This window comes from Plectropomus leopardus, chromosome 24 (genome assembly GCF_008729295.1).
Source record: "Plectropomus leopardus isolate mb chromosome 24, YSFRI_Pleo_2.0, whole genome shotgun sequence".
NCBI lineage: Eukaryota > Metazoa > Chordata > Actinopteri > Perciformes > Serranidae > Plectropomus > Plectropomus leopardus.
Window position 1 is genome coordinate 8,074,044 of NC_056486.1, and position 27,815 is coordinate 8,101,858.

The window sequence follows — 27,815 nt, forward strand, 5'->3', positions numbered from 1 at the left end:
ATACTGTGCTCTGAATGAATTTAATTGTTTCTTTTATATGCTGCCGCAGAGAGAGACGATCTGACAGCAAAGCTGCAGAGGCAGCCAAGATCAGAGGAGATGTTGAAGAATCTGCCTACCTAAAATTCATCATTTTGCATATTTAACCAAGATGTGTGCATCACTTGTAATGCTAGAAGTTAAGGTTTATATTTTGTTCACAAACAGTGCTTAAAAGCTTCATACATTGTTTATGGCGGTTGCGTTGGATGTGTTTTTAACTCATTTATTATGAATGATTTGTTAGCACATTTATAAATGCTGACTAACATTCACACAGTTTGTTTTGTGCCTAATCTACTTTAATTGTTATCATTAGCAAAGCCTGCATCCATACTCTGTAAGCGTTATCTGCTCAGAAGTGTTTGTAATTTATAAGGAATGTATTTATATAATTGAATGTACTTTACAGAAATTGCTATCTGGTGTTTGAATTGAACGTGAAGCTATAGTTCTGTCAGTATTCCTAATATGATTACTTTCAAAATTTTGTATTATTCAACCCTGACCCTATTTTTCCATGTTTTATTTTTCTAAATGACTAATGGGCACACCAAATTTTGAAAATGATCCAGTATTGAATGAGCCTGCTGCAGCTGGCAATAGCAAAACAGGCTGAAATGTAACAGCTCAGGGCATTTATGCTCCTTCAGTTTTTATTTAAATGGAGTCTGGTGAATAGCAGCAATAGCAATTTCTGGGCTGTTTCTGGTTTGACAGAAGCAAGCTATCCAAACTTTTTTTGAATCGGGGCCAAATTAGATAATGTGAAAATACCTGGTGGCCAGTTGCTTCTTGCATCATGCAGGTTATTTAGAATGAATAAATAAAAATCACATACAAATGACACAAATACAACTTTTTCATCTTTCAGCAAAACAGTATACAACTTTCCTCTGCTCTTGAAAGCAACAGTCCTTAGTGCCGACTTTATGCTTCTTGGCCGTGGCCATGTCTGCTACCTTGCAGGTTATTTGTGGTGTAATTGTTCATTTGCTTGTTAAATACATTCGTTTTGCCTTCTTGGCTCCTACTTGGTGCAAGTCTACAAACTGTATGATTGTCCCGCCATTGTGAGGTAAATGGAGAAGGATGACTTACTAATACTGTGTTAATCATATTGTATATTTTGGAAAACAAGCCGAGGAACGCTTAATATTGGTCTGAGGGCCACAATTGGCCCCTGGGCCAGACTTTGGACATACCTCAACAAAAGGATCTGGCTCTCTAACAAAAGGGTCTGTCTCTGTAGGGATCCTTTCCATAATGTTGTCAGGCACTTTAATGTCAATCCATGTCTGTCTGCACTTTTAGTGAAAGTACACTAAACCTGCAAACGTGACCAAATTGCAAAAACTGTTGCTCTTATCCATCATTTAGTCACAAAAACATGGGACATCCGAACAGCAGCAAGACAGAAGCATGAATGAGCTGTGAATGCACAATATAATAAGCTAAGTCAAACTAAACATCAGGTGGCTCTAGCTTCATAATTAGCGTACAGATATATGATTGGTGATGATTTTCTCATTTTATTCTTGTCATGAGAGCAAAAAAACATGTTTCCCAAAATGCTGAACTATTGCTCTCAGCTACGTGAGGGGACCTCCTATTTGTTACATTATACCATGTTGTTTGCTGTATTTAATTATTAGCTACATGAAGCAAAAACTGGTGCAGCAGTAAGATTCTTTCATTTTTCTGTTTTTTATCATGTTTGTGTTTCCATTTAGAGGTCAAATCCAATAAGTCGACACGCATAGCTGCTGCAGAGAAGTTTGAAAACTTCACCGTCATTATCGGCACTTTGCTGCATTTTATACGCCCGCCGTGCTACATCAGCGTTGTCCCGTATACATAATCACAGTTCAGAGTGTCCTCACAGACATGATTGCTATATGGAAGGTAAAATTCATTTCTAATCCAACTGTGTGATGGTACCTTGTTATTTCAGCATCACAGGTCCCAGCAGATTAAGCTCTGCGGGGAATCTCAGGCGCGCACACACACACACACACACACACACACACACACACACACACAGTGCTTTTACCTGCACTTTGTCATACAGCTCCTGTATGCTGCCGTCCTTGCGTGACACAGAAAACTCGGGGCTCTGTAGGATGGCCTCGCCACGGGTCATGTAGCTGTGGACCTCTGTGAAGTCCACGTCAAACCTGTGGACACAAACACACACAAACAAGAACTTGGCAATTTTATCTGTTATGCTGAAATGACTGAGCACAAAAGACAATTGTTGCTGCTTTTTTTTGTTGTTTTTTAAACACATTTTAAAAGCTGCATCTTTTATTGTTTCTGTTCATTGTAACATTTTAACAATTCAAATTGTATTCTAACATAGAGGCTAAAAATACATTTCTTAAGCCATCTTTTCTTTCTTTAAGATTATTTTTTGACATTTTTGCTTTTATTTGACAATACATAATATTAGTATGAAAGGGGGAGAAAGAGGCGATGACAAGCAGCAAAAGTCCACGAGCTGGTGGAAAAACTGTGGCCACTGTGACAAGGACATTGCCTTGTACATGGAGCGCCCACACCATCCACTTAGCAACTAGGTGTCCTTCATCTAATGTCATCTATGTAGTCACTAAAAACCAGTGCAACGCAGTGGTGGAAAAAGTATTCAGATCCTTTATCTGAGAAAGTACTGATGTTTATTTTTACGATTCCAAAAAAGACCGTGGACTTGCTCAAGTCAGTCCTAAAGTCAGTTTGAGAGTGGCCTTATTCCCTATGCATCAAGCACCCAAAACACTAAATCTTACATTTCCAATAATCCAACTCAACAGCATCTTTTTGTTTGAACCTACCTGCCCGCTAACCCCAAATCTCTCAAACTCCCACAATTTTGAGAGTAGGATTTCTGTTAGAAATTTGTCGCCTTGAAGCCCAAGCTGAGAAAATCCCGACAACATCACAATGACATCATCAGGGTTATTTTATCAGACTTACACATGATACAACTGTTTTCACAGTCTGACACCACGATCACACTTGAGTCAAAAGCACCGCAATATGTCTGGCTGTTCACACCACCAGCACATTTCTGCTTGTTTCTAATCATACGTGGCGCACTGTCTCTGTCAGTCTGCTGGTGTGTTTACGTGTGTATTTATATGTGTCTCTCTCGCTCTCTGTGTACATAAAACTGACAAATATGTGGGAAAAGTGGGCTAGGTAATTAAAAAAAAAACACAATCACAAACAGCTAGGCTTTTTCTGTCTTTCTTTTAAATTATTTTTAGGGCTCTCCTTATAGAAAAGCTTGAGAGTGATAAGAAATGGGGGAGATAGGGAGAGGATTGCACGCAGCAACAGCCATGCATTGGAATTAAACCTGAACGCCATATCAGGTGGACAGAGGTCAGTCCTGTACTAGGGGTCTCATATGTTAGATTTATTTCTGTTAGATATAGTGGATGGGCAGATTTTAAAAATTTCATCTCATGGGGGGTAAAAATTGGGAGAACTAAAACTCGAGGTGAACAGCAGGGATGGGCATAGGATTTAACCAGTCCTTTTTCTCGTTCAGAATCGATTGTCTGTGTGTTTTCTTGCCAGATTCGCTTATGCTTCGTAGAGAAAATAGACCAGCCACTGAAACTGTTGCTGCAGATCGCACCAGCCAGGGAGCTCCGCACCACATCCAGTGGGAACAGCCGAATTGGTTGCCTGACATCAGACAGAATTGTCAACTTGTTACATTTCGTTTCCATCTTCTGTCTGATGTAGTATCAACTCTAACTGATTTCCGTGGGGAGAGGGATTTGATTTTCCTTAGACAATCACTAGGCACCAGCGTATCCGCCTGAATCTAATGTCAATTTAAGTCCACACTGATACATCGCCACGCCAACGTACCTGTTTTGCCAAGGCATAATGAGTGAAGTGGAGGGAGGCATAAACAAACTACTATGTTGGGCAATATTGAGAAGACATATATATATAAACAACAAAAACGGATCTTTATATACAACATCTATCTTGTTTATAGCGCTTGCAATTGGCCTTATTACTCTTCATTGGTTCCAGCGCAACATTTGACAACTGCTAGAAAATGGCAGTGGTCTTTTCTGTGGCGCTGATTGGCTAAGTGAGTCCCCCCACTGCACTCCTTTTTTTTAAACTGAGAAACACCTGTTTCATGTCAGGAAATCAGACGAAGCACTTGACTACAACTCATTGGAGTAGGCTTAATTCAAAGGTGACACTTTGCTCTGTTTATGTGAGGTTTATGGAACAGGATAAAATACACTTCATTCTCATATCAGTGTTGCATTAACCCAAATGCACATCGTTTGACCATTTTTTAAGTTATAACTGCATAAATTTAAATAAAACCGTCGGAAAATCTAAAGTTCTGATGCTTTTCTATGGAGGTCTACGAGCAGGTTGTAGCAGCGATAGGTCAATTGGTTAACATGACTGCCCAAAGAAAGCAGGCAGTGCTTCACAGAAAATCAGAGCACTTCAGTGTCTACTGAACCCGGCGTGTCTAGGTTTCCTTATGATGGATAACTGAAATTTTTATATGTAAATCCTGTGGCGTGCCTGTTTTGTATTTGTATGCCAATCATGTGCTTTGTATGTAAAGTCTTGACCTTAGACTTGTAATAATAGCTATCAACTGAATGTAGTGGATTAAAAGTACAGAATGTATTTCTGAAATGTATTGGAGTAGAACTATAAATTAAAATGGACATATTCAAAGTTTCTCAAAGTTGTATTAAAGTTAAATATGACTTTCCACCACTGCATAACAGATCTTTCTCTAAGGGCACTTGCTTCACTACTTTCTAAAAGACACAGAAGGATTTTCATCCCCTACTTCGCTATTATCAAAGGTTTCATTTCAAGCCAGCCGTTATTATCACAAATACTCATTATGAGTATCTGCAGTGTTTCATCACCTACCTGCTGAGATAAGACAACAGAAAGGGGTGCATGAAACTGAACATTTCACACAAGTTAGAAAGGAAACTTTGGATGCAATAACACTAATGATGATAATAATAATAATTCAGAGTACACCTCCTCAGTGTAGAAAATCATGCCCACCTTTTCCTGAGTTCAGAATCCACCACGACTTGTCTCTTCTTCTGTGGTGGCGGTGACTCTCGGGTCTGGCGCACAGCTGACACCTTCTCCCTTGTCGTCACCTTGGTAACGGTCGTTGTGACAGAGTGGGTCAGCTCGGACTGCTGGGCCGCGCTGACAGCTGACGAGAGCTGCACACACACAAAATACACATTTAGACAAACTGCACACAGCAGCAGGCGCTGTATCCGTTTACAAGGATCTGTCAAAACCATACAGATCCCAAATCACCACTTAACACACTCTCACATCTGTCTGGGTGCCTGCACACACACACACACACGCACACACACACACACAGAGTGACACAGTGTCCTTGAGAGGTGATGAGTCAAAGATCAGTCACATCAATCATACATTATCACAACCAAAATATAAGACATGACTTTTGCGTTTGGGTTTCGACAGCTACAGATGTGAGTATGAGTGTGTGACAGTGGGTGTGTGAACTCAGACAGCTGTGAGACGGTTAAGAAGCGACTTGGGATTTCTGTGACTCTGACAGATTGTAACAGCAGAAGAGAGTGAGAGAGATATTAGGAGAGAAAAATGTGTGTGTGTGTGTGCTCATTCAAAGTCTGAGCATTGTACAGTGTTTTATGGATAACAGTGTGTGTGTGTGTGTGTGTGTGTGTGTGTGTGTGTGTGTGTGTGTGTGTGTGTGTGTGTGTGTGTGTGTGTGTTCGGGTCGGTTTCAGCCGGGAAAAGAGCCTAATGACAGTTAAGCGGCGAGTACAAATACTTGGATAGCCTTGCTACCATGGAAACATGTGTGTGCGCATCTGAAGTGGTGGAGACTGCGTGTGCGTGCAGAGGTCAATCTGCTAATTATCTGACAGATTATAATAGACAAGTAATTGAGAAAGAGAGAGAGAGACAATGAGGGGGAGTGACAGAGTGGTGGTGTTAGAGCCACTCTAACACATACTGTAGTTGTATTTGGTAAATTGTTTATAATGGAATCACATGTTACTCTAATATTATTTCAGGTCATAAATTAATCTACATACATTTTTTAATTGTGAATTATATGTGCACAGGTTGTGTTTATAGATGATATCATTCTGTGTTTAAGTGCTAATGTCAGTTCTCTCTTTGTATTGGTGAAACACTTCTTTAAACTATTATAGATTTTTTTTAGGTGGGACTTTTTTTAAGTGGTTTAATATACATTTTGTTGCTGACCCTATCCACAACAGCACATTTTAGCTTTTGTGGTGGTACTCCTGTCTGCTTCTCCAAACTGGGGGTGTGCGACAGGCATTTACTGTATGTACATACATGTGGTACCTCATACAACCCCTATTCAAAATTCTGAAACAGAAGCGTATCTATCAAAGTGTTGCATTATTCCTTTAAGTCCCCGCTTTGAGCTTTGAGTACTGACAGAGCTGTCTGTGAAGGAGCACCTCAGGGCGTAAAAGTTCCTTTGCAGACCCATAACATAAATAATTCCAATCACTTACTCAATTCACAGTGTGAATCTCCCCACAGGGAGAATAAAAGTAACATTACAGTGGAGTGTCTTTATCAGTAAATTTCCAAAACCACAGAAGCACTTTGTCTTTATCTTATCACTTGTCAGTGAGCATGTCACAGTTTTAAAAGCACAGATATGACACTGGAGATAAAGACTGAGCGGTTTATGCAGTTACAGAGAGAGATGAGAGAACAGCGGGAGGGGGAAGTGACAATTGAGCAATCAAACATTTCCCCAAAAGTGATAATGAAGAGTGATAATTGTGTGACAGTGTTGATTAGAAGCACCTCCTTCATCAGTGCGTCTCTGCTCAGGACAGTGTATGAACCAAAGGTTCGCACACACAGGTGTCAGGCTTAATTTCACCCTTCCCTCCTCAGTATTCTCCACTGGCATGTAACATTAACCTCTCTAGGTGCTCAGTGACCTCTGTCACCCGGCTGGTCTATCTATTTCTCTCTGTCCCTCAGGCCAAACACTCGCAGCTACAAGGACTCAGTTTCATCTCAGCAGTGTTCCTCTATCCAGCAGGACAAATGTGACCTCAGAGCATCTGGATGCTACATGGATTTCATTTGACAGAAAACGAGAGTGAGTCATCTGCAGGACTATAAACCCAAACACCAGTTTGGTAAACCAGTAGAGCACACTGATATTTTATTTAGGAGTAGAAGAAAATAAGATAGGACTTTTCTTATAGAGAAGGCTAGCGGTTCATTTTTTAATAGCCTTTGTCGACTTTGGTGACACTCATTCTTGCTTTAGTCCTAACTTTCTTCTTTCGTTCAAGCTCCTGTTCTTTAATCAGACTTTTCTTTTTTTCATCTCAGTGCCTGAGTTGCAACTTCCTGCTGGTTTTCATTCCACTACCTAATCACAAACTGATTAAGAGCTGGGACACTGAGTGAATGAAATGAAGTGCAATCAGCTAGTTGCTCGGATGGAGAAAGAGCCCAGCAGACTCTCAGCCGCGAGGACAAAAGCTGACGGACCAGACTGTGAGCTAAAGGCTGAAGTAAGGGGCCAAGTGTTTTTTTCCTTCATATTTTTTAATGATTTGCCATTAATTTGCCAGCAGTGGGACAAGACGCTGAGCGTGAATTCTCCGTGGAGCGCTACCAGTTGGGCAGTGCCCAGTGTTGAAAAACTTTCAGTAAACATACCACGTTCATCCTTGGCACCTTCGCCGTTCAATCACAGTGGAGAAGAGACAAACAGCCTACTGCAAAGACAAACCGTCACATCTCACGTGTGCAAGTGTCGAGCAACAACAACAGAAATGGAGAAGAAATATGTTAACAGAAAGCAGTGGACTCCAACTGGTGGGTCGTGATCCAAAAGTGGGTTGCGGGTCCTTTCTGAACAGACCAAAAGTGACTCAGGAACATGCCAAGTTTGTAAAAAACACACTTTCTTTCAAAGTAATGTGAAGCGCAGTTTCCTGTTGTAGAGTGAGAGTTTTTTTACAGTGCAACAACTATTTTATTCTTGGTAGTGTTTGACTTATTAACATTCTGTGCCTGCAGCGTTTTCGTTGCTGCATGATCTTGAAGCAATAATAAATGCTTTTTTGGTTGCAGAGCTATTGATTGATTGATTGATTGACACAAATTTCTAAGTAATTACACTTTATTCTTGCAGTATTTCATTTTGTGTGTTCTAAGCCCACGTGTTGTTTATATTTTGTATAATTTAATATGTAGTAATTCATCTAATGTATGGACCTTGAACCAGTGACCAAGAACTTGAACTAATGATCTGGACTCTGTGGCTGGACCAGTTGGCAACCACTGATCTAAAGGATATTGTTTCCTCTCGTGAACTCACACAGGGCGGCTCTGTCCTCTTCCCTGCATGTCACCCTTCCCCTCATCCAAACCAGGTTATTTACCTTATGCCGACATGTTTACTTCCGGGATACTCCATATCATAACAACCAGACACACAAAATACATTAAAACCAATCCTTGAAACCTCGAATATAACAGTTGTGAAACCCATCTGAGTTTATGTGATGTACCTGGGAGCTGCTCATCTCCAGACTCTGTATGAGTCGGTCCCAGCGCTGCGCAAAGCTGTCCAGTCTGGCCTCCAGTTTGCTGGCCACTTCTTTGTTCTTGACGCTGGACAGCAGGTCCTGACTCATGGAGCACAGCTTGTCCATAGTGGGACGCTTCACCTCCAGCTCTGCCTTCACCGTCTGGTTGAACATACACATGCATACACCCAAACAACAAAGGACGGGGATTAAAGTATTACTGTGGTTTTTTGTACAGGACTTGCACTAAAGTAACTTAACGCATGTCATGGAAAATGAATCAATATGAAAGTATCTGAATGTCATTTTGTATGATAATAACTGTATGAATGTTTGATTCATCTATTGTCATGGTTTAGGTACTTTCGGAGGCCTCAGAGTCCTTCATGGGAGGAGGCCTCAGGGTACCTGAAGGTACTGCAGGATAAAGACCTCGTAGATGTTTAGACTCCGATGTTAGACAAAGCTGTTTGATGTGTGATCTGATTTGTGTTGTTATTAAATATATATTCATGTAAGATCGACTGTGGCTCACAGAGTTCATTTTATTATTTAAGAGTACACGTTTTTTTCCGACATTAACATATATTTCTCCGTTACAGGGAGACTCACAGCGAGACGGCGGAGACAGGCCACCATCTCTGCCTGGTCCTTCAGGTTGGAGGTCTTGATGGAGCGAACTAGCTCCTCCTTCTGAGTCAGCCAGGAGTCAAATAAACACTGTGAAGAGAGGAAGAGAGAGAAAAGGAGGAAAAGAAGCACAGAGGAAAGAAAGAGAAGAAGAGAAGAGAGGAGTGAAGATGAGAAGTTATGAGGAGAGGAAACAAAAAGAAAGACAGGAAGTGTGGAAAGTAAAAGAGTAGATGATGGTAAAGGAGGCCAAAGTAAAAAGACAAACAGGAGAAAAAAGGGTATATGGGAGAGGAGAGGAGAGGAGAGGAGAGGAGAGGAGAGGAGGGAAGCACAGGTGAAAATAGAGGAAGAGGAGTGAAAGAGGAGGAGAAGAGAGAAGAGTGGGGAGGAGAAGTAAAAAGGGGGAGGAACCAATGAGGATAGAAAGTAAGGAAAGAAGAAGAGAAGGTAAGAGGAAAGGAGAGGAAAGAAAGGAGAGGAAAAGAGGGGACATAAGGAGAATAAAGGAGAGGAGAAAATATTATAAAAGAGAGGAAGAGGAGAAAAAGATGAAATAAGGAAAGGGAAGAGGAGAAGAGGGAGAAAAGATGAAAGAAAAGACAAGAAGAGGAGAGATGAGGGGAGAGGAAAGGAAAGAGGAGGAGAGAAAAGGGGAGTGAAACAAGAGTTAAGAGGAGAAGCAGAGAGAGGGGGAGGTGCATAAAAAATAGAAGAGATTGGTATAATGAAAAAAAGAAGATAAAGGATGGATGGAGAGCAGAGGGGGAGGAGAAAGAGAACAAGAAGACAGGGAGAGAGGGAGCAGGAGGAGAAAGACATGTTATCATGTGGGAGGCGGCACACTTGAGGCCGTTGTCTCCGGTTGCTACAGACAGCTCTTGACTGCGGTATCCTCCTCAGGCCTATTGTCTGTGACAGCATCTCTCCCTCTGCTCGGGATTACAAGGTGAATATTTCTGTTATCAGCGCACGGACAGTTCATTTGCAACGAGAGCCGGGGGCGCTAGTTCAACAAGCATTTAACCAGAGAGCAGAAGAAAATTGAATTCAATGCATTTCCTGATGTTTTGAATAATTAATCAAATTCTTATGGATGTCTGGGAGCCATTGCAGTCAATGGTACGTCATTATAAAACACAGTGGAGAGGTTATTTCATGATGAATCTGTACTTATCTGTGCTCATATTCGGTGATCATACTCAATCAAATGGGCCCCTGATGCCCCGAGTCTCACATTTGGACACATTAGTTACAGCTACAAAGCAAATACATACAGCAGAGACATTTAACCCTTTGAAAACTGAGCAAACGAGCTTAACTACTAAAAGTTCTGCATAGGCTAAGGCAAAGTCTTATAATTTTGCTCAAGGTTTCCTTGCTATATTTTGTTTTGTGAAGAATGGTAATTTTATTCATGCATGAAGTTATAATTTTTGTGTTGCAATTTGCAATTTTGAGGGTTAGGAAAAATAATATTGGAAGGCTTTGATTTATTCTAGTAGAAGTATTAGTTTGCCAGATTTGTTCCTTATGATGTGAGTTGGTAATGTACCATCAAAGACAAAGTGGTTTTTAAAATAACCCTACACATTTACTGATTTATTGTTGTTTACATTATATTAAATTGTTAGTTTAATGAAATATCACTACAATTTTCTAAGGTCATAATTGCTATAATACAGTATACTGCTTACTATAATCAACAACAGAGTGAAAGATCAAGTAGAAGTTAATGCCTTTAGATTTCCATGTAGTTCATTTCTTTTCAAAAACATGGGCATTGTTTAAAATTAAAATAATAGTTAAAACACTTTTCCCCAGTTTTTTTTTCTTTTTCATATGGTAATAATTTCCTAGCTTTTTTCTTTTTTAAATTTTTCTCTAGCTTTTTTTGTAATTGTTATTTTCTCTCTTGTCTACTAAGAGAGAAATTATTAAATACATGAAAATTACATGAAAATTAGTAAAAAGAAAAAATTAAAAAAGAAAAAAAAAGTTGAAAAAAAAATCAAAACCAAGAAAACAATAATAAAAACAAAACAAAACATGGAAATGACTAGCAAACAGTTCTTCAAAAAATAATAATGTTTTAACATAATTTTAAATATGTGACAATGGACCTTTTTTCCTACCTATTTTCTTTTTTCCCCTAGACACTTTTCCCTTTGAAAAAAAAAAAAAAATTCAATCCACTAATTTCTTGAAATTTGTCACACTGGTAACATTTCTTATCAAGTTTCTCATTGCCTTTTTCCCATTTTTGTGAAATAAATTTAACCAATTTGCTCAGGGCTCAAAGGGTTAAATATTTGTGTAAGGCATTTGAAAGCAGCACAAGAAAAGTGATGTCAATCCAGGTTTCAAAGGGTCAAACAATAAAAGCCCAACATACAAAACCTATATTATATAGATTTTATTATAGTGTTACTCAGCAAAAAAAAATCAAGAAACAATCTGTTAACGTGTCACTTATATGTTGTGACATAGGTCAAATAATAATAAACAATATTTGAGGTGATTCCTCTTTAGGTAGTGCCAATGTTGGAGCATTAAATTGACTTTTTTAAAATCTTACAGTAAACAAAGGGTGACTATGACCCAAAGGGCGGCAAAGCAAATCCAGTTTCAGGCTTTTAATTAAGGCTGATCAGTTAATCGTGTATAATCCGATGTTGTGATTTTAGCTTCCTCAATTATTAATCACAGAACATGAGCAAATCGGATATCATGACACATTTAATTTCCTTTACAATGAAAGCTGTGGCTAAAAATATAAACTGCAAAGCTGCTGATAAGGCACAGAGAAAATTTGATGACATGAAAGTCTTAAAAAACAGCAATCTAATTAATAATTCTGATCAAAAAACACACTGATGCTGCAGAACAAGCAGTGGAGTCCTCGCTGGTCTCAGGATGAAGATATAGGCCTACAATCATGTGTGAAGAAATACAAATATCACAATCTTGAGTTTGATGATATTTTTTTTCCCAATAAATATATAATTTTTTAAAGGATGGCAATGTCACGTGCTGCCTTGAATTCGTGAAGAAGACTTAATTTTTTTTGAATGCCTTGACAGTGAAGGAAGAATCCAAAAAGGGCAATCATTCTTCATCAAACTTTATCAAACATCCGTTTTTAAACTCTCATAAAAGTTGTACAGTATAATCCAAGTCTTGTTTATCCAGTCATATGCTCTGGACTCTGTAAACTCATACATTTTTGCTAAAACGTTAACATATAAAACACTTTTCTCTGTGTGTGCCCGGACATGCATTCGCATTCCACGGATCTTAACATCGTTACAAAAATGGATGTGTTTGAGAAGATTTGAGCAACTAAAACTTGGACTTTACTGCATGAATTGTGTGAGAGCTTGTTAAATACCCCTGATTACTTCAGTTCATGAAGAATGTTCACCTTCATTGGATACTTCATTCATCGTGGAGGCATGAGAGTAAAGTTAGGCTTTACTCACAAATTCAAGGTAACATGGGGTGAGGAGCTCTTTTACAAAAGGTCATTTTGTGGGTGAAGTACTCCTTTAACCCTTTGAAACCTGAATTGACATCACTTCAAGTGTGTTGCTTTCAAACGTCTTTAACAAATTATTTAAACCTTTGAGACCTTTGAGCAGATTTGTGCAGTTTCTTTCAAAAACACGGGAAAAAGGCAATGAGCAACTTGGTTATAAATGTTTTAGAAAGAGCAAGAAATTAGTAGATTTAGGAAATTATTTTACAAAAAGGCTTGGGATAAATGTCTTGGGGAAACAGAAAAAAGCTGGGTCGTTTCCATGTTTTTATGGACTTTTCCCCCCTAATTTTCAGGTAATTTTCTTTTACTTTTTGCTAATTTCTTGCTAATATTAGGATCATTTCTCCTTTAGTATCATTGTCTTCTTTGTTTGTTAACATGTTAATGGTGAGCAGACCCCATTTGGTGTCTTTATTTATAGTGTTAGCGTCCTACCGTTTGCTAATTTGTACTAAAAATAAAGTACAACTGAGGTTGATAGTTACGTCAAATATAATGTCAATATAATGTGAAGTATAAACTGTATTTCTTACTCTTGTGTAGTGCAAAAATGTGTTCTCAATTTTATCTGAAGTTAATATGAGACTTCATGAGTCTGAGTCAGTCAAATCAAGTGGTGTCTTTCAAAGATACAGACTTTTCAGTGCAAATTACCCTCTTTTTGTTTCTATCCCTCCATGAATATGAAGTCAGTTTCAGCTTTAAAGTTCTCTTAAAGCCTGCAGAATGTGGGAGTAGACACGATCTGGATGATCTAATCTCATTATACATGCAGCAAATGCTGCTGTGATCCTGCCTCGGCTCCTCGTACACACACACACACACACACACACACACACACACACACACACACACACACACACACACACACTCACACACACACACTCACTCGTACTCATACCTGTTCATTAGTGAAGTGCTGCCATTTCAGTAAAATCTCTTGAAGCAGAATCCAGCGTTCTTCTGTCCATCTACAAATGGCTGCCCAGCGGTCACCAAGCACCTGCACACACACACACATACACACACACAAATTATCTATTAATGTCTGCATTAGCAAAAAAAATCAGTTTGGATTATTTCCCCTGAGGGACAGAAACATTTTCATCATGTTGCCTCAAAGGCTGATGGATCCACATCTTCACTTGCCAGTTTAATTTTTTTAGCTGCCAAAAAATGCAGTTTGATTCTCGTTTCTCTCCCTCCCAAAGGGACGGAGCTGATCATGATTGTTGAAGGGCATGAAATTCAGAGACGACAGGGACAAAATATCTCTTTATTCTAGCCAAGGGAATGGAGTGCATTGACTGGACTAATGAAATATTAACAATGAACAATCTGGAGTTTTCGGAAGATCAAATAAAGGACACATTATTGTATTTTAGATCACTTTTAATTAGCCAGGATCCCTCTCAAGTTGTTGTTTTTCCCAATTTTTGGAGAGATTTGAATTTTTTTTAAGCATTTAATATTAGCAAATTAGCAAACCGTGAGCCTTGACAATTTCCAACAAAGACAGACAGTAGATCGCAGCTATACAAGCAAAATAACCATGGAGCAGATTTCGCACATTTCTCAGTCGCAGGGCACTATCAAGACATTTTTTTTATCACAACATTGTGGAATTTGATATATTGTTAGATCCCTAATAAATAGACTGCCCTTATGTGGCACTTCTCTGCCTTAATGGACAAAGTGCTTTAGATTTTGCCTCTAATTTTCCCATTCAAACAAACATGAGCATCAATAGCTGAGGTGCTGCCTTGCAAGGTAATGGCCTTGAAGCAATCTGCGAATCAGTGTCATATAGGAGCATCTCCAACCCTGGGATAAAAGCACACGCTCTGCCTCCTAAAATAAATATTTCAGTGCTATAAATTCTGTGGTATCTAAACTTCAAAATCTAATATTCAGTGATGAATAAAATGTTTTTAATATACTGTGTTATGGCTCATTACTCTGTCCAGCCTATATATGTGAACACAGCATTTGCATTAAAGCATGTGGGTGCACTGAAACACACACATGCAAACACACACAGAGGCTGTGAGCTGTAAAAGTTTATTCCTCCTGACGCCATTGTATCGGCATATTGGCAGCTGGCTGTTAGCAGGGTAAAATGGGAGAGACACTCTTCCGTTCCATTTAACCGGCATAGACAAAACCCACAGTGTGTCCACTGAACAAAGTCATCAGAGTGACAGAGAGAGGGGAGGGCGGGGAGGGAGGAGAGGAAATGAAAAGACAATGAGATGCAAAAAAAGTGAGAGACAAGCGGGTAAAGACAGACTTGGAGAGAGAGGCTCAGCAGGTTAATCTTAAGATGAATGGCCTGTAATTAATCAAGCGACAGCTCTACAGCAGGGAGAAACAGGGGAAGGCACCTTCTATTTGCATTTTCACATTCCAACACACACTGCTCTCTCTCTCTCATCTATTCATCTCTGTTATCTTGTATTTAGTAATAAACCCACACTGCAGGAAACAACGCCAGCAAACCTCCAGAAAGTCAAGCACAAAGTTGCATCGCTAATGATGTTAAGTGTGATTATACTTTCATGCAGCATTGTAATTTCCTAATATGACACCCAGCAGCATTGAAGTCTCATATATTGGTGCAAATTCCATTTTTCGGGAAGGTATTTCTGACTAAAGTTTTTAATTTTCAGCTAATCTGCTGTCAGTATGGAGCAGCTTTCTTTTATCCACAGCCCTTTTCTCCCCAAGGAAGAGCTTCAGTCGCATCCAATTATCCAAATTTCTTCATTTCCTCTTCGTTTGTATCACCAGCTATGCCTAAATCTACCACAGCTCGCTCACTCACACCTTTCCAAAAGACAACAGATTGAACTTCCCAAGACAAAATCACCATGACTTTCCCTTTTCTTCTTGCGTCGACTTTCTATTTTCCACTAAGGCAGCCCTCCATCACAGTTCACATCATATGCAGCTCAGCGTGGACGCTTCAGCACAGCCTTCATCTGTAATCCAGGCAGCAGTCTAACATCGCTGTTAAAATACTGTCGATGTTAATATGTTACTGATCTCAGCCCCGTTGCACATCTCTCTGACTCTGCTGCGGTTCATTTGTGGTGTGAAAGCAAAGCAGACAAACCGCATCACTCTGTGCTAGTGGAAGAATAAATGTGGCACAACATAAAAATACTAAATTGCTGTAAGATCCATCTGTTGATTGTGAACTGTCATAGAAGAGATTGGTAAAAGTCATATACTTTATATAACAATGGCAAAATGTATGCTTCTCAGCATGCAGGCTGACATTTTTTCCTGATCTTCAGAAAGTTAAAACAAGATCTTCCCATCAACAACTTTCCCGTCAGTCCATTTTCATTCAGGTTTACTCCTCTGGGTTCATTTGTCAGTGTGACCATGAAAAAGATCAGAGCTAAAAGGCAACAATACATCACGGTACAGGTGTGACAGAAGCCAGAAAAATGTTCACTTAAGTGTCAGATCTGTGTGGAGCAATGAGGAGACTTTAACCTTCCTCAAATGAATACACAAAATCAACATGTTTTCCATCTTTTGTGACATGAATAATGATGTCATCTTGTTGCGCTCTCACCTTTTGCAATCATTTAATGGCACTTGACAACTAGCAACACCAACTTATCTTAAACTCCTAATACTCACATAACAGTAGTAGAAGGAAACACTTGAATCTCTTTTTTTTTTGCAGATTTTGGTACATTTGTTGAAATTTTGCACTAAATTTAAATAGAAAGTAATTATCTTCAGATATAAAGTAGCTTGGAGAGTCCATAAAGACAAATCAAGAGCACAGAAATGATGGCTGTAGCCACATGACATCACTCATTGGTTTGTAGACTCCCGTTTTGAAGCCTTGAATTTGACATTTTGCCCAGAAATGACATGTTTGGGCAAGAAATGAAGAAGAAACTCTAGCGCTAGTTGCTAGCTTTGTTCGCACAGTGCATTTACACCTTTATGGTTTTTCGCCAAGGAAAAACAGGCTTAGAACCATTACAACAATATGAACTTACTGGTTGCCTATAAAAGGTTTGTTCAGTGTCTTGTTCTACTAAAAGACCCTGTAAATAGTTTGATATTCTGTTTATCCAAAACATTACAATAAACTTTCATGAACTGAAACAAATAGATACAGTTAGATCTATATTCTGTGAATCTGGGGTTACGCCGTGTTTACACTTCTCAGCCAACATCGTTGCCATGAATCAGCAGTGACCGCCTGTCATTCAAAGCGGTGATGCCTTTAATTATGTATAACTTTAAGCCTCAATAACATTTTAACGGGTGAGTTTCATAAAAATACACCCCCATAGAGTTAGCTGCATGAACAGATGGATATAGAAAATTAGGCTATAGAGACCAAAATGGCTTAATTGGGCATTTTAACATGGGGGTCCATCGGGACTGACTCTTAAAACTAGCCTCAAGTGGCCAGTATTTGGCTCTTACGCACTGGCTTCATTTTTCAGCAGAGGTTGCTGCTTGGTCCAACGCCTATGACAAATGCCGATGGTTTATCAAATTTAAATCCCAATCTTGAACATTTTGCTGTCCCAAAAAAATAACAGTATCCAAACAGTTATGATTCTTGAAGTCGTTTTCAAAACAAGGATATGTCTCTACCACAGCGAGATCAGAGGTCAGGAGAGAAGCTCTGCAGCTTGTTGTTGAAAAGTGCTACAGTGGTGCAGACACTAGTCTACTTGTATATCCAACATTCTTGTATCAACAGTTCGGCCAATAAATTTCAGAGAGAGAAACCTTCCAACACCTGAATCCTGGACAAAGACAGTAATGCTGTGGCGGCGCTTCAACATAGGGCAGCGTGCTGCAATTAAGGCTAGTGTATTAGAAAGCAGAGGAAATCAGCGGCTGTAGTTTTAATAGATTTCAGCTTTATTGTTTGCAGTGTATGGGAGTTAACAAGTGGAACTAAGGCCCATACATCAGACGCCTAGACAAGCGTGGAGAATTAACCGCACAAACAGGCAGCAAAGTCTGGCTCCTGGCTGGAGTCTGTGTGATGATAACTTAGAGTAAACAAAATCAGCAGAAAGCTACAACACACACACACATACAGCACAAGCCCATCTCGCTGGCAAGGTCTAATTACTGCGCAACACCAAAGACAAAACTATCTCCCGTTCAATCTATTTTCCCTGAGAAAAACAACCAGAGTGTGCTGAGCCCACTGAGAGAGGGAGAGAAATATTTTATTAAAAGAGATGAAAATGAGCCCACAAGGTATTTGCCTTTCTACGAAGTTTCCCCGACGCACTGTTTGATCAGCAAAGTGTGTGCAATGTGAACATATGTGACTTGGATTTTAATGTATGTGACAATGTATCAAAGTGTGCAACCTTACCTGAAGTTTGCTCTCCAAAGCAGCAGTAGCGCTGTCTCCGCTGGTCTCGTCCACCACCACCACCATGTGGGTCAGAGAGTTCACCCTCACCTGCTCCAGCTCCAGATCTTCCTGCAGGAGCTGCAACATGGGAACAAAGGTACAGTTTTAATGATGGTGACCCGAGCACAAAATGTGGCTGTTAGCAACAAAAGCTAAACAGTGTTGGTTTCCTGTAAGACTACAGGAGTTGTGAACAGCCTGCCTGAAGACCTGAGGCCAGCAGAGGGTGGAGACATTTTCAAAAGCAAACTGAAGACCTACCTTTTTATTCTGCCTTTTAATTGATTTTTTTAAAAAAATCTTTTTTATTAGTAGTAATTGTCAACCAACAGTCCAAAAGCTGAAGATATTGAAATTACAAAAATATGAAACAGAGAATCTGAGAAGCAGAATCCAGCAAATGTCTGTGTATTTTTGGTACCCCCCCCCCCCCCCCAAAAAAAACAAAACAAAAAAATAATAATAATTCAAAAATTAGTTGATGATTGAGTAATGCCACTAATATGTTAGCACTCCTCTTGAGTTAAAAACTTAACTTAAATAACTCAAGACCAATGAGATTTATATGCTAACAAATTTCAAGATGATAATCAAACCAATTGCCACTTGGAATTAAAGTTTTTTCTGTGAGAAAAAAATACCAAAATGCTACCACAGAAGTTAAAGTGTTTGTTTAAACCCCCCACTGCTGGTAACAGGATTCAATTTTCAAAGCTTCTCTGAAAGCTTCCATTTTCTCAAAATGATTTCTCCACTGGTTGCAATCCCAGTCAAAATGAGATTCTGGAGTGCAGCAGAGGAACTGGTCACAAAAACAACAAAAAAGTGAAACACACACACACACACAATAAATGGTACCTGAGTCTATTGAGTTTGCTTTTGTGGCAAACCTGTGATTTCTGAGTGAATGTCAGCATGTTGTGTTTGGTGTCTGTCCTCAGTCTTTGGGTAAAATTGTATAGCAACATATGATTGGAGGTAATTTAACCAATCAGAGCCCATTTTCCATTTCCCCCTTTTCAAGTGGCAGGAGAGCCAAAACAAACACATAACCAAACCTGTTTTTGTTTTCAGCATCAGTGCTCCCAAATGTAAGCCAGTGTGCTACCTAAGTGTTTTCCACTGAGTTTAATTTTAGCAGCGTCTGTGTGGTGGCTAATTGTTGTTTCCCCTCAGCCGGAGCCACTTCAGGTTTGCTGTGTTGAGTCTAGTTTGACAGAGCCTCCTACTGTGAAAAGAAACCAAAACCTCCAAATCACACATGAGTTTGACAGCAGTTTGTAAACAGTCTGCTACTTTGATGCTTTTTAGTTGTCAGAGATCTTTAAAACTGCCACAGGAGCAGATGGAGTTAACACGTGTGCAGAGCAGAGCCTCACACTGAACTGATAATTCAGCCTTGACCTTGGAAACAGCAGCTGGAAAAACAACTTGACCACCATCTAGTAGCTGTTTCGTAGCTTTCAGTCCCATCCCAATTATCATGGAAGTAAAGATTTTCAAATGTTCATTTTTCTTCAGGGCACGTTAGGACGTACCGTTCATGCTGGCATAGAAGTTGAAAAAGTTGAGCTTTCTTTTGTATCTCCAATAAAAATAATAGCTTCATTACTATCGCATTTTTTTTAAAAACAAAGGTAAAATTAAAAAGCAAAATTTATAAATACAGCGTCCTCCTGCAGCTCTTTCCTCTCTGTCCAAAGCCTCTCCCACCAGACGACCACAGGCATATGCACGCACTTCATACAGTCGCACACTGTTTACCACACATTGATTTATTTAATCTTATTTCATTGAAGAGTTTCACATAGTGAATTCACTCTCTTTGAGACAAGAATTAGCCAGCTATCCACCTCACTCTGTGTCCCTGCCACGCTCTCCACTGCTGTGGACTGCTGGAAGCAGCTCAGGCTATGGAGCCTCAGTCAGCGTCTGTAGCGGATTGAATTTGGCGGAGAGTGAGGCTGAGGACACACTGATTTGAGGGTCTAGCTAACATTAACAACCTAAACTCGAACATGAAGCTGCAGCTGTAAGCTTTGGGTTTGGTTAGCAGACAGCTTAACTATTTGCAACATTTTCTCTCCATCTCTGAAACCCTTCGCCTATATTGAAAAATAGCTCCCTTAGAGTTATACCGTTCTTTCTGCATACTGAGCGGTATTTAGATATTGAGCTTCGAAGTTTTGCATTCTAAATAGCATAAATGATGTGCATTGAATGAAGTGAAGTAAAAGTGCTGAAGGAAGTTGAAGAAAGTTGAAGATCAAGCACTGAGTTGAAATGTTGAGCATCAATGCTCGCTTGTGCTGAAGGGATGAGCAGAAATGGTCCTGAGAGGAAGAAGTGCTACTTCAAGTGTCTCAACTAGAAAAGATGAAAGTTGATGTTTTAGCTTTAGGGTAAGCAGTAGAAGCAGTAGAAGTCATGTTGGACATTTTAGCAGGAGAGACTTCATAACTAAAAATATTCCTAGTCCCTGAAAGTCAGCAAAGCATTTTGCACCTGCCTTTTCCTTCTGTAGTAAGAGCACTTGAGGAAATAGCTGAATGTGCAAGAGCCCAAGCCACAGTTTGGTCAGTTTGCTGTGCTTAGCTTTCAAAGAACGAAGGCTTGCTCACATGAATAGATTACTGACTACTGGGCTACTGGGCACGGACCCAGCAGAGGCCCGGGTGGTGTAGTACATTTTATTTCTTTGGTATTTTGTGTAATAGTTGGAGAGAGGTGTCAGTGTGGATGCTTTGCAGCAGGAAGCTTTAGAAAGATTTAGACAGCCTCTCTTCTCCAACATGAACAAAATACTGAAGTACGTGGGCCAGTTATCAACCAAAAGCAGCACTAAGAGAAGGTTAATCCGCATGATACCACTAAAATACCACAATTTTTAATGCACAAGTTAAAAGAACTGGTGGGAAAAGATTTAACTGGAATTTTTAAAAATAACACATGATAAATAAAACTAATTGCGACTGATTAAACTTGAACTTGGATGGGGTGGCAGGTAATGCAGAATGAGGCAGCTTTATGCATCTTTGCCCACTGTCTCATAACTTGCCTCTTATTTATCACATGTCAACATGCTCTCCTTCTATCTGCATGAAAACATACGGAATATATGGGCTCAAGCAATAAACAGGAGCAGTATCATCAGCTTTCCTGTCGGTGGTGTAATTATGTATTCTCACCTGTAACAAACTGCTTTGCACATTTCTCACAGGGTAACTGAGACTCCTAAACAACCTTGGTGTGATATTTCCTACATGTCTAAGTACCTGGCTGATTAACCCTTTGAAACTTGCAGCGTCATCACTCTTCTTGTGCCGCTTTAAAATGTCTTTCACGAGTATTTCCACAAATGTTCCACAAATTAAAGAAAATTATTTTTTTTAAAAGCTAGGGAAAAAAAAGAAAAAAGAGCTGTAAAGACCAACATTGGACTGCTTCTTTGCATTGGACTGTACAATGCTTTTTTTTCTAATTCTCAAGAAATTTTCTTGTACTTTTTCAGAATTTGTGTATCATTTGTTCTGTTATTGCATTGCATATTTCTCATGTTTTTGAAAGAAATTAACCCAATCTGATCAGGTTTCAAAGGGATAAATTTCTGATGAAATTTAATATGCTTTATTAACTCCTTTGCATCACATCCCTGGTCATCCACCCCCCATGTGGTCAGAATTTTTTCACTTTGAAGAAAGTGGTGTCTGTGACAACTCCAAATTATGCGCAAGGCATTTTACAGTGGACTGCTTCAGCAACTTACATGTTGAGGAAAAGAGGATATACTCTGGAAAAGCTGTTGCATCTGGACTTTAAAGCAAATCTGTGATGCTTATATATCAAAGTTTAAACTGATCTAAGCAGCTCTGTCCTGCTCTTTATTGGATTTGGGAAAGTTTGCACTCCAGCAACCCCAGCCAACATTACTCAAGATAACACTGACACATCAGTAATGCTTCATTTTAAAAGCCTTTTTTGTTGTATATTAAAAGTGAAAATGTTCAGTTTAGAAATATGAGCAGCATAAAGCAGCCAAACAAGATCATGTCAGAGTACAAAAACAAATAATTTGATCTAACATTTGTCATTATCACATTTAGAATACTAAATTAGCTCTACAACCTGACTCCAGAACAGTGCTGCTCCTTCATTACCGTGTGTATTACCAGCTGGTCAGAACTTGCTGTTTTTGCCTGGGACCTGTTGGCTTTAAACTTCGTTTTTAGCATGATATCATGTATGTAGCAGCCCCCAAAACACAGCATCAGGTTTTAAATCCAATTCTACAAAATGGCAAAAAAGTAGCATGACAACGTCTGGGTCCATCATGTGATGCCATAGGGCCCAAAGGGACATTTGCCCCCAGGCAACAGCAAAGTGCAGCTCCTGGAAATCATAAAATAGTTCTGTAGCTGGGAGGCATATACATGTGTTTCAGGGCTGTCAGTGTTAAAGCGTTAATCGTGATGCAATTAATGTCTGTAATTACTTAATTAATGAATTAATTTTGATGTTAGATCTACCACTGTTAACAATGTGAAGTGCATGAGTATCCTACAGAAAAGGAGAGCTTGACAGACTCAGCAAATGTAACTAAGGAGGATGAGACTTGGCAAACAGTCAAGGAACATGATACTTTTAGCTCAATAACAACTTGTTAGCCTGGATTAGTCGAGCACCTTTTGAAAATCAGAGCTCAGACGAGCAGTAGCTCACCTTGTGCTCTTCCACTTGGTGCTTGACGTCCTCCAGGTCAGGACCCAACGGTTGAGACCCCATCCTCTTAATCCGCGCCTCCGTCACGTCCAACCAATCTGTGAGCTGCTGCAGCTGCTGGTGCTGCAGGTCCATCAGGACCTCGTGGAGTCTGGGGGTGAGAGACAGTTCAGTGAGCTGTCAATCACATGTTGATACTGCGGGGATAAGTCATCATCAAAAAGAGTCTTGCTCAAGAACAGTTCAGAGGGCCAGATGAAAGTCTGGTTAAACACGCAGACGCCCCGAGCAGTGACTGCTGCTGATTTAATTGGTAGAAATGGTAAAAGCCACCTACCCTGCTCCTCTAAGCACCCGTGCTTTTTAGCAAACCCTTGCTGTATTGTCCAAGTGGTATTTGGTAGCCAGGGCCATGTCTGCACAGCTTTGTGCTTGAATCAACAAGATTATCAAAGAAGATAGCTGAACAGTTAATTAAATTTGGCTCAGTGTCAGTTATCATTGGATCCACCATAATTAGAAAGGCCGCTGTTCTTTGTATCCATGAATGTTGGGTACTGTGGGGATCTTCATTGTGTCAAAAGAGATGAAACTTTATTCAGAGAGCTAAATTAAGATTAAAAGAAGCATGTGAAACTATGTGTGTGTCTGTTTGAGTGTATATCTACATTTCTCAATTGGCGAATACACTCTGCCACACTGCTCAGTGAGCTCCTTGATCTTTTTCAGTGTCTCCTGCTTTATACTCCAATATTTGTTTTCAAAACCTGACTGCAATTTCATCACATATTTGAAATAGTTAAGAATAATCCTCTGATGGTGATGAACTCTTATTCTGTAAACAAGGCTTACAGTCGACAGTCATGCTACACACAGCGGTACTTTGAGCTTAATTGCACCAGCAGTGAAACATGTTCACAATGGCGAAGCTGACATGCAGTTGTTTAACAGGTTCAATGTTTACCATGTTTAAAACATCTTAGTTTAGGTTGTTAGTTGCTAACATTTGCTAATACATCAGACAGGAAATATGTTTTCCAGATTAGGCTCTCATCATCGCGCCCCCTTTTGAAGGAAAACAATCCTGCGTCCTTAAATTTCTACTTTAAACACACTGATTTCAACAAATAACATAAGCTGAAGCGTTTATTTCTCTCAAAAAGGCTGATATTCGATTCAATGTCCTGCCATGTTATCAAAAAAAGATAGAAGATATAGATCAGACCAGCACCACATCATCACCAGCAGCGTGTCCCCTTTTGGGGCAAAGAAATCTGCTGTAACATAAGGAGAGAAATGGGTAAAAGGCAGAAAAGCTGTTGTGTGGCGGGTTAACTGACGCTTTCATACTGAGATCTGAGGCAGATAATATACACGAATATTCACTGTCAGAGTGGTTAATCTCTAAATGATGCTAGCTACAATTACTACTAATTGATAGCAAATGTTAGCTTGAGTGGAGGCTGCTGCAGCACCGTTAAGAGTCATACTGTACGGAAGCAGCAATGGACAAAAAGCATGATCTCTACAGGATCTTTGGATTTCTGCCCCCTAAAAGAGGGTGCAACCCTTACATATTGCTAAGTACCCTTATTTGCCAGTCTGATGTATTAGCAATGATCGCAAAGTACAGCTGAGGTTGATGGGAATGTCATTAGTTTTGCAGGTACTAATAAATCAAAGAGTTGTATAATTTGAAATTTTAACATGAAAATGACAAAAGTTATTACAATGAATCCCCATAGAAACATGAGTATCACACAAAATTCATTGTCAGTCCATCCAGCATTTGTTGAGATATTTCAGTGTGACCAACATAAAACCTAAAAACCTTTGACAGCGTATCTACCTGCTCTGTCTCTCCATGCTTGCCACCCTCAGGTGCTCCCACCGGGAGTTCAGGAGGTTCATCTGCTCCCTCACTTCTGAGTCCTCCTCTTCACTCAGGTTCCCCTCTCCCAGCAGGGCGGAGCCGGCCCGGAGGACTCTCCCCACGCTGCCTTGGTGGGTGGTCAGCTCCACCATGTAACCCTGGTGAAAGACAGTTCACACACACACACATTTCACAGTGATCTCCGCTCATTTTGCCTAATTACCCCTCCAAAAGAAGAGGAGTACCTCACATCAGTACTCCCACTGAACGACCCTCATTCACTTTAACTGCTCTCAAAATACATTTCCACCTCTCACCTCAGCACTTAATCTATTTCCTCCAAGCACTCCTATATGATCCTTCTAGGGTCTCACACAGCAAAATGGTCAGGGTTAATTTAATTTTCAGAGCGTAAAAGTCGATAGTAAGCCAGTGTTCCTGTAAGTCCACATCCATCAGAGTTAATTCAACACTTACAGTTGGCTTTAAAACAGCTGCTCAGTGCTGGAACAGCTCTGCAGGTAAACAATTTAAAAATTCAAAGATCAATTCAAACTAAGTTACGAACACTGGATTTATTTACTTCCTGGGGGAGACTCATCTTATTATTTTCAGGAATTCTCTAAATCCCCCTAAATGTAAATGTGGAAGTTTCTTGTTACAGTTTAGTCTTCTCGGGTGTGCTGCCTTTTTCAGATGTTTGTTCGCTTCCCATCAACAAACAGCAGAGACTGTTTTTTGGTGATGGGCCACTTTACACTCATTATTGCAGTCTTTTCAAGCCTGGCCCTTCAGTGGAGTGGAGAGAGAGAGGCTCATTCTTTTCTCTAACTACACAGTTTTCCTAGTTATTGGACATAGTATGTTGTTATGGATTGATGGCTGCTATTACTTTAACTTCTTTGTTGTTTTTTTGCCTGGGTTATGTCCTTGCAACTGACTTAAGGGGAAAAAACAATGTGTATTGTTTTTGCTTACAGTTTTCAACAGAAGCACATTATTGCTGCTCTGTTACCACTACAAGAATCACAACTCATTATATAACTACAATTAACATCTCGTTATAGCATCGTGGATGTGTGATTCCTGCCAGTACTACCAAGCCAATGCTATGCTAGGGAAAAAACAGTCTTAAATGAATAGTTTTTTTTAATGATAACTAATTACAGCCTTATTATTATTAGCAGAACTGTAAAGTTTGGCCATTTCATGTGAAGAAATCGATTTTTTTTTTTTAATAACACTGCAACTCTTGCTGTAATGAGCTGCTTTTGGTATGTTGAGTAAACACATTATTCACATTTTGGAAACAAAAAACTGAAAAATGTCATACAAAGACAAAGCAATTGAGAGGATATTTTAAAATGATTTCTACAATTAAACAACTATATAAATTCATGATCATTGCACATCTGTGTTCTCAGATAAGGTTAACAATATACACTGACAAAACATATAAAAGATATATTAATGCAAATACTTTCAGGAAAATACTCAAATATTTGAGGGACACCAACAAACAAACTGAAGTTGTATTTAACCTAGAAATACGATCTAGCTTTTAGCAAAAGTAGCTAAAGATTATGATACTGGAAAATAACAGGTTGGTTAAAAGTAGGAAAAAACTTGGCAGTCAAGAAAAACAAAATAATATTTGTGCTCCTTAAGAACACTAGATCTCTTGTTTTAATGAAGTGCTTTTCTGCTGAATATCATGGATGAATCTTTGTTTACAGTGGAGTATTAAACAGATGCTCTGTTTAAAAAAAAAAGCTGTTCTCAGAGTACAACTAATTATAGCCTTGTTACAGCAGAGTTTCACTGCTCTGGCTCTCACCTCATGTGTGTGGAACTGCTCCTTCACCTCCTCCACATTGTTGGAGATGGGAGGCTGGCCCTGGAGCCCGTCTTCAGCCGATAGCAGCCACGTCAACACCTGAAAATTCAAATTAACATATGAACTTAAAAGCAGCACAATCACCAGAATAAATGTTGCCTACAAATTACAGATGAGTCACAAATGGACATTATTACAAAGCGAATACTATGAAACTTTATGTATCATCAATGCTGTGGTTAACGTTTGGTTTGGTTTAGGCAGAAAAATAAAAGATCATGTTTGTGCATCCAATATTTGCTTTTAGTGGCACAATGCAAATGCAGCAATTACTCTGTAAATTATGACCGCTTTTTGTGGCATTATACCCGCGGGAAAAACCGTCTTTGGTGGCTATAAAGCTCCTGGAAAAAACAACAGGTTACTAAAACACAATCGGTTTTGTTGTTTCAACTAGGTGAAGCCACCATCCACGGTCCTCTTCACCTTCAGATGACAAAGCTCAAATACTACATCACTTCAATTTTTTTTGTGTTGCATTCAGACACCTTTCACAGGCATTTAACTGTTTAAATTCTGAGCAAATTGGTATGATTTCTTTCAAAAACATAGGGAAAAAAGGCAATGAGATACTTGCTAGAAAAGAAAATTATTTTTAGTTATAAATTTAAAATTACGTTGTGGAACTTTTGTCATTTTAAGCACTTTTTTTCATGTATTTCCCTTTTTTTCACTTTCTCTTTTTGTTGCAAATTTTAAAATAATTTTTATATACTCTTTTACTCCTCTGGTGTTTTTGAAAGAAATCAAGCCAATTTGCTCAGGTTTCAAAGAGTTAATGCCCATTTGGTGCGATAGGGAGAATTTCCAGCAGCATAACAGTGTATAAGGAATTGAGTAAAAATAAACTCCAGTGTGTGTTTTCACGGGAATGAAAGAACATGTCACCCAGTGCAACAGTGTGGCTCATTGATGTGTTTTTAATAGTTTCTGGACAACAATGGAGCTCTGTGGCACAGAGGAAGAAGATATATTAGTCTTTGATACACACACAATACAGTCAGATACATCTATTGTTGGTTTTGCTCTGCACAGGGGATTTTTCGACAATAAGAAAG

At 39.3% G+C, this 27,815-nt stretch overlaps 1 protein-coding gene across 5 annotated transcripts in view; it reads right to left on the reverse strand.

Annotated features, from left to right (window-relative positions):
• dmd (dystrophin) overlaps positions 1 to 27,815 on the reverse strand; it is a 317,286-nt gene that overhangs the window by 145,518 nt on the left and 143,953 nt on the right. For all 5 annotated transcript variants that reach the window (XM_042513263.1, XM_042513262.1, XM_042513261.1 and 2 more), the window contains exons 12-20: positions 26,698 to 26,796; positions 24,837 to 25,018; positions 22,988 to 23,138; positions 18,227 to 18,346; positions 13,751 to 13,852; positions 9,291 to 9,398; positions 8,661 to 8,840; positions 5,122 to 5,291; positions 2,093 to 2,216 (exon numbers count right to left, since the gene is read on the reverse strand). In XM_042513263.1, coding sequence (XP_042369197.1) covers positions 2,093 to 2,216; positions 5,122 to 5,291; positions 8,661 to 8,840; positions 9,291 to 9,398; positions 13,751 to 13,852; positions 18,227 to 18,346; positions 22,988 to 23,138; positions 24,837 to 25,018; positions 26,698 to 26,796 — 1,236 coding nt within the window. The remainder of the gene's footprint in view (positions 1 to 2,092; positions 2,217 to 5,121; positions 5,292 to 8,660; positions 8,841 to 9,290; positions 9,399 to 13,750; positions 13,853 to 18,226; positions 18,347 to 22,987; positions 23,139 to 24,836; positions 25,019 to 26,697; positions 26,797 to 27,815) is intronic.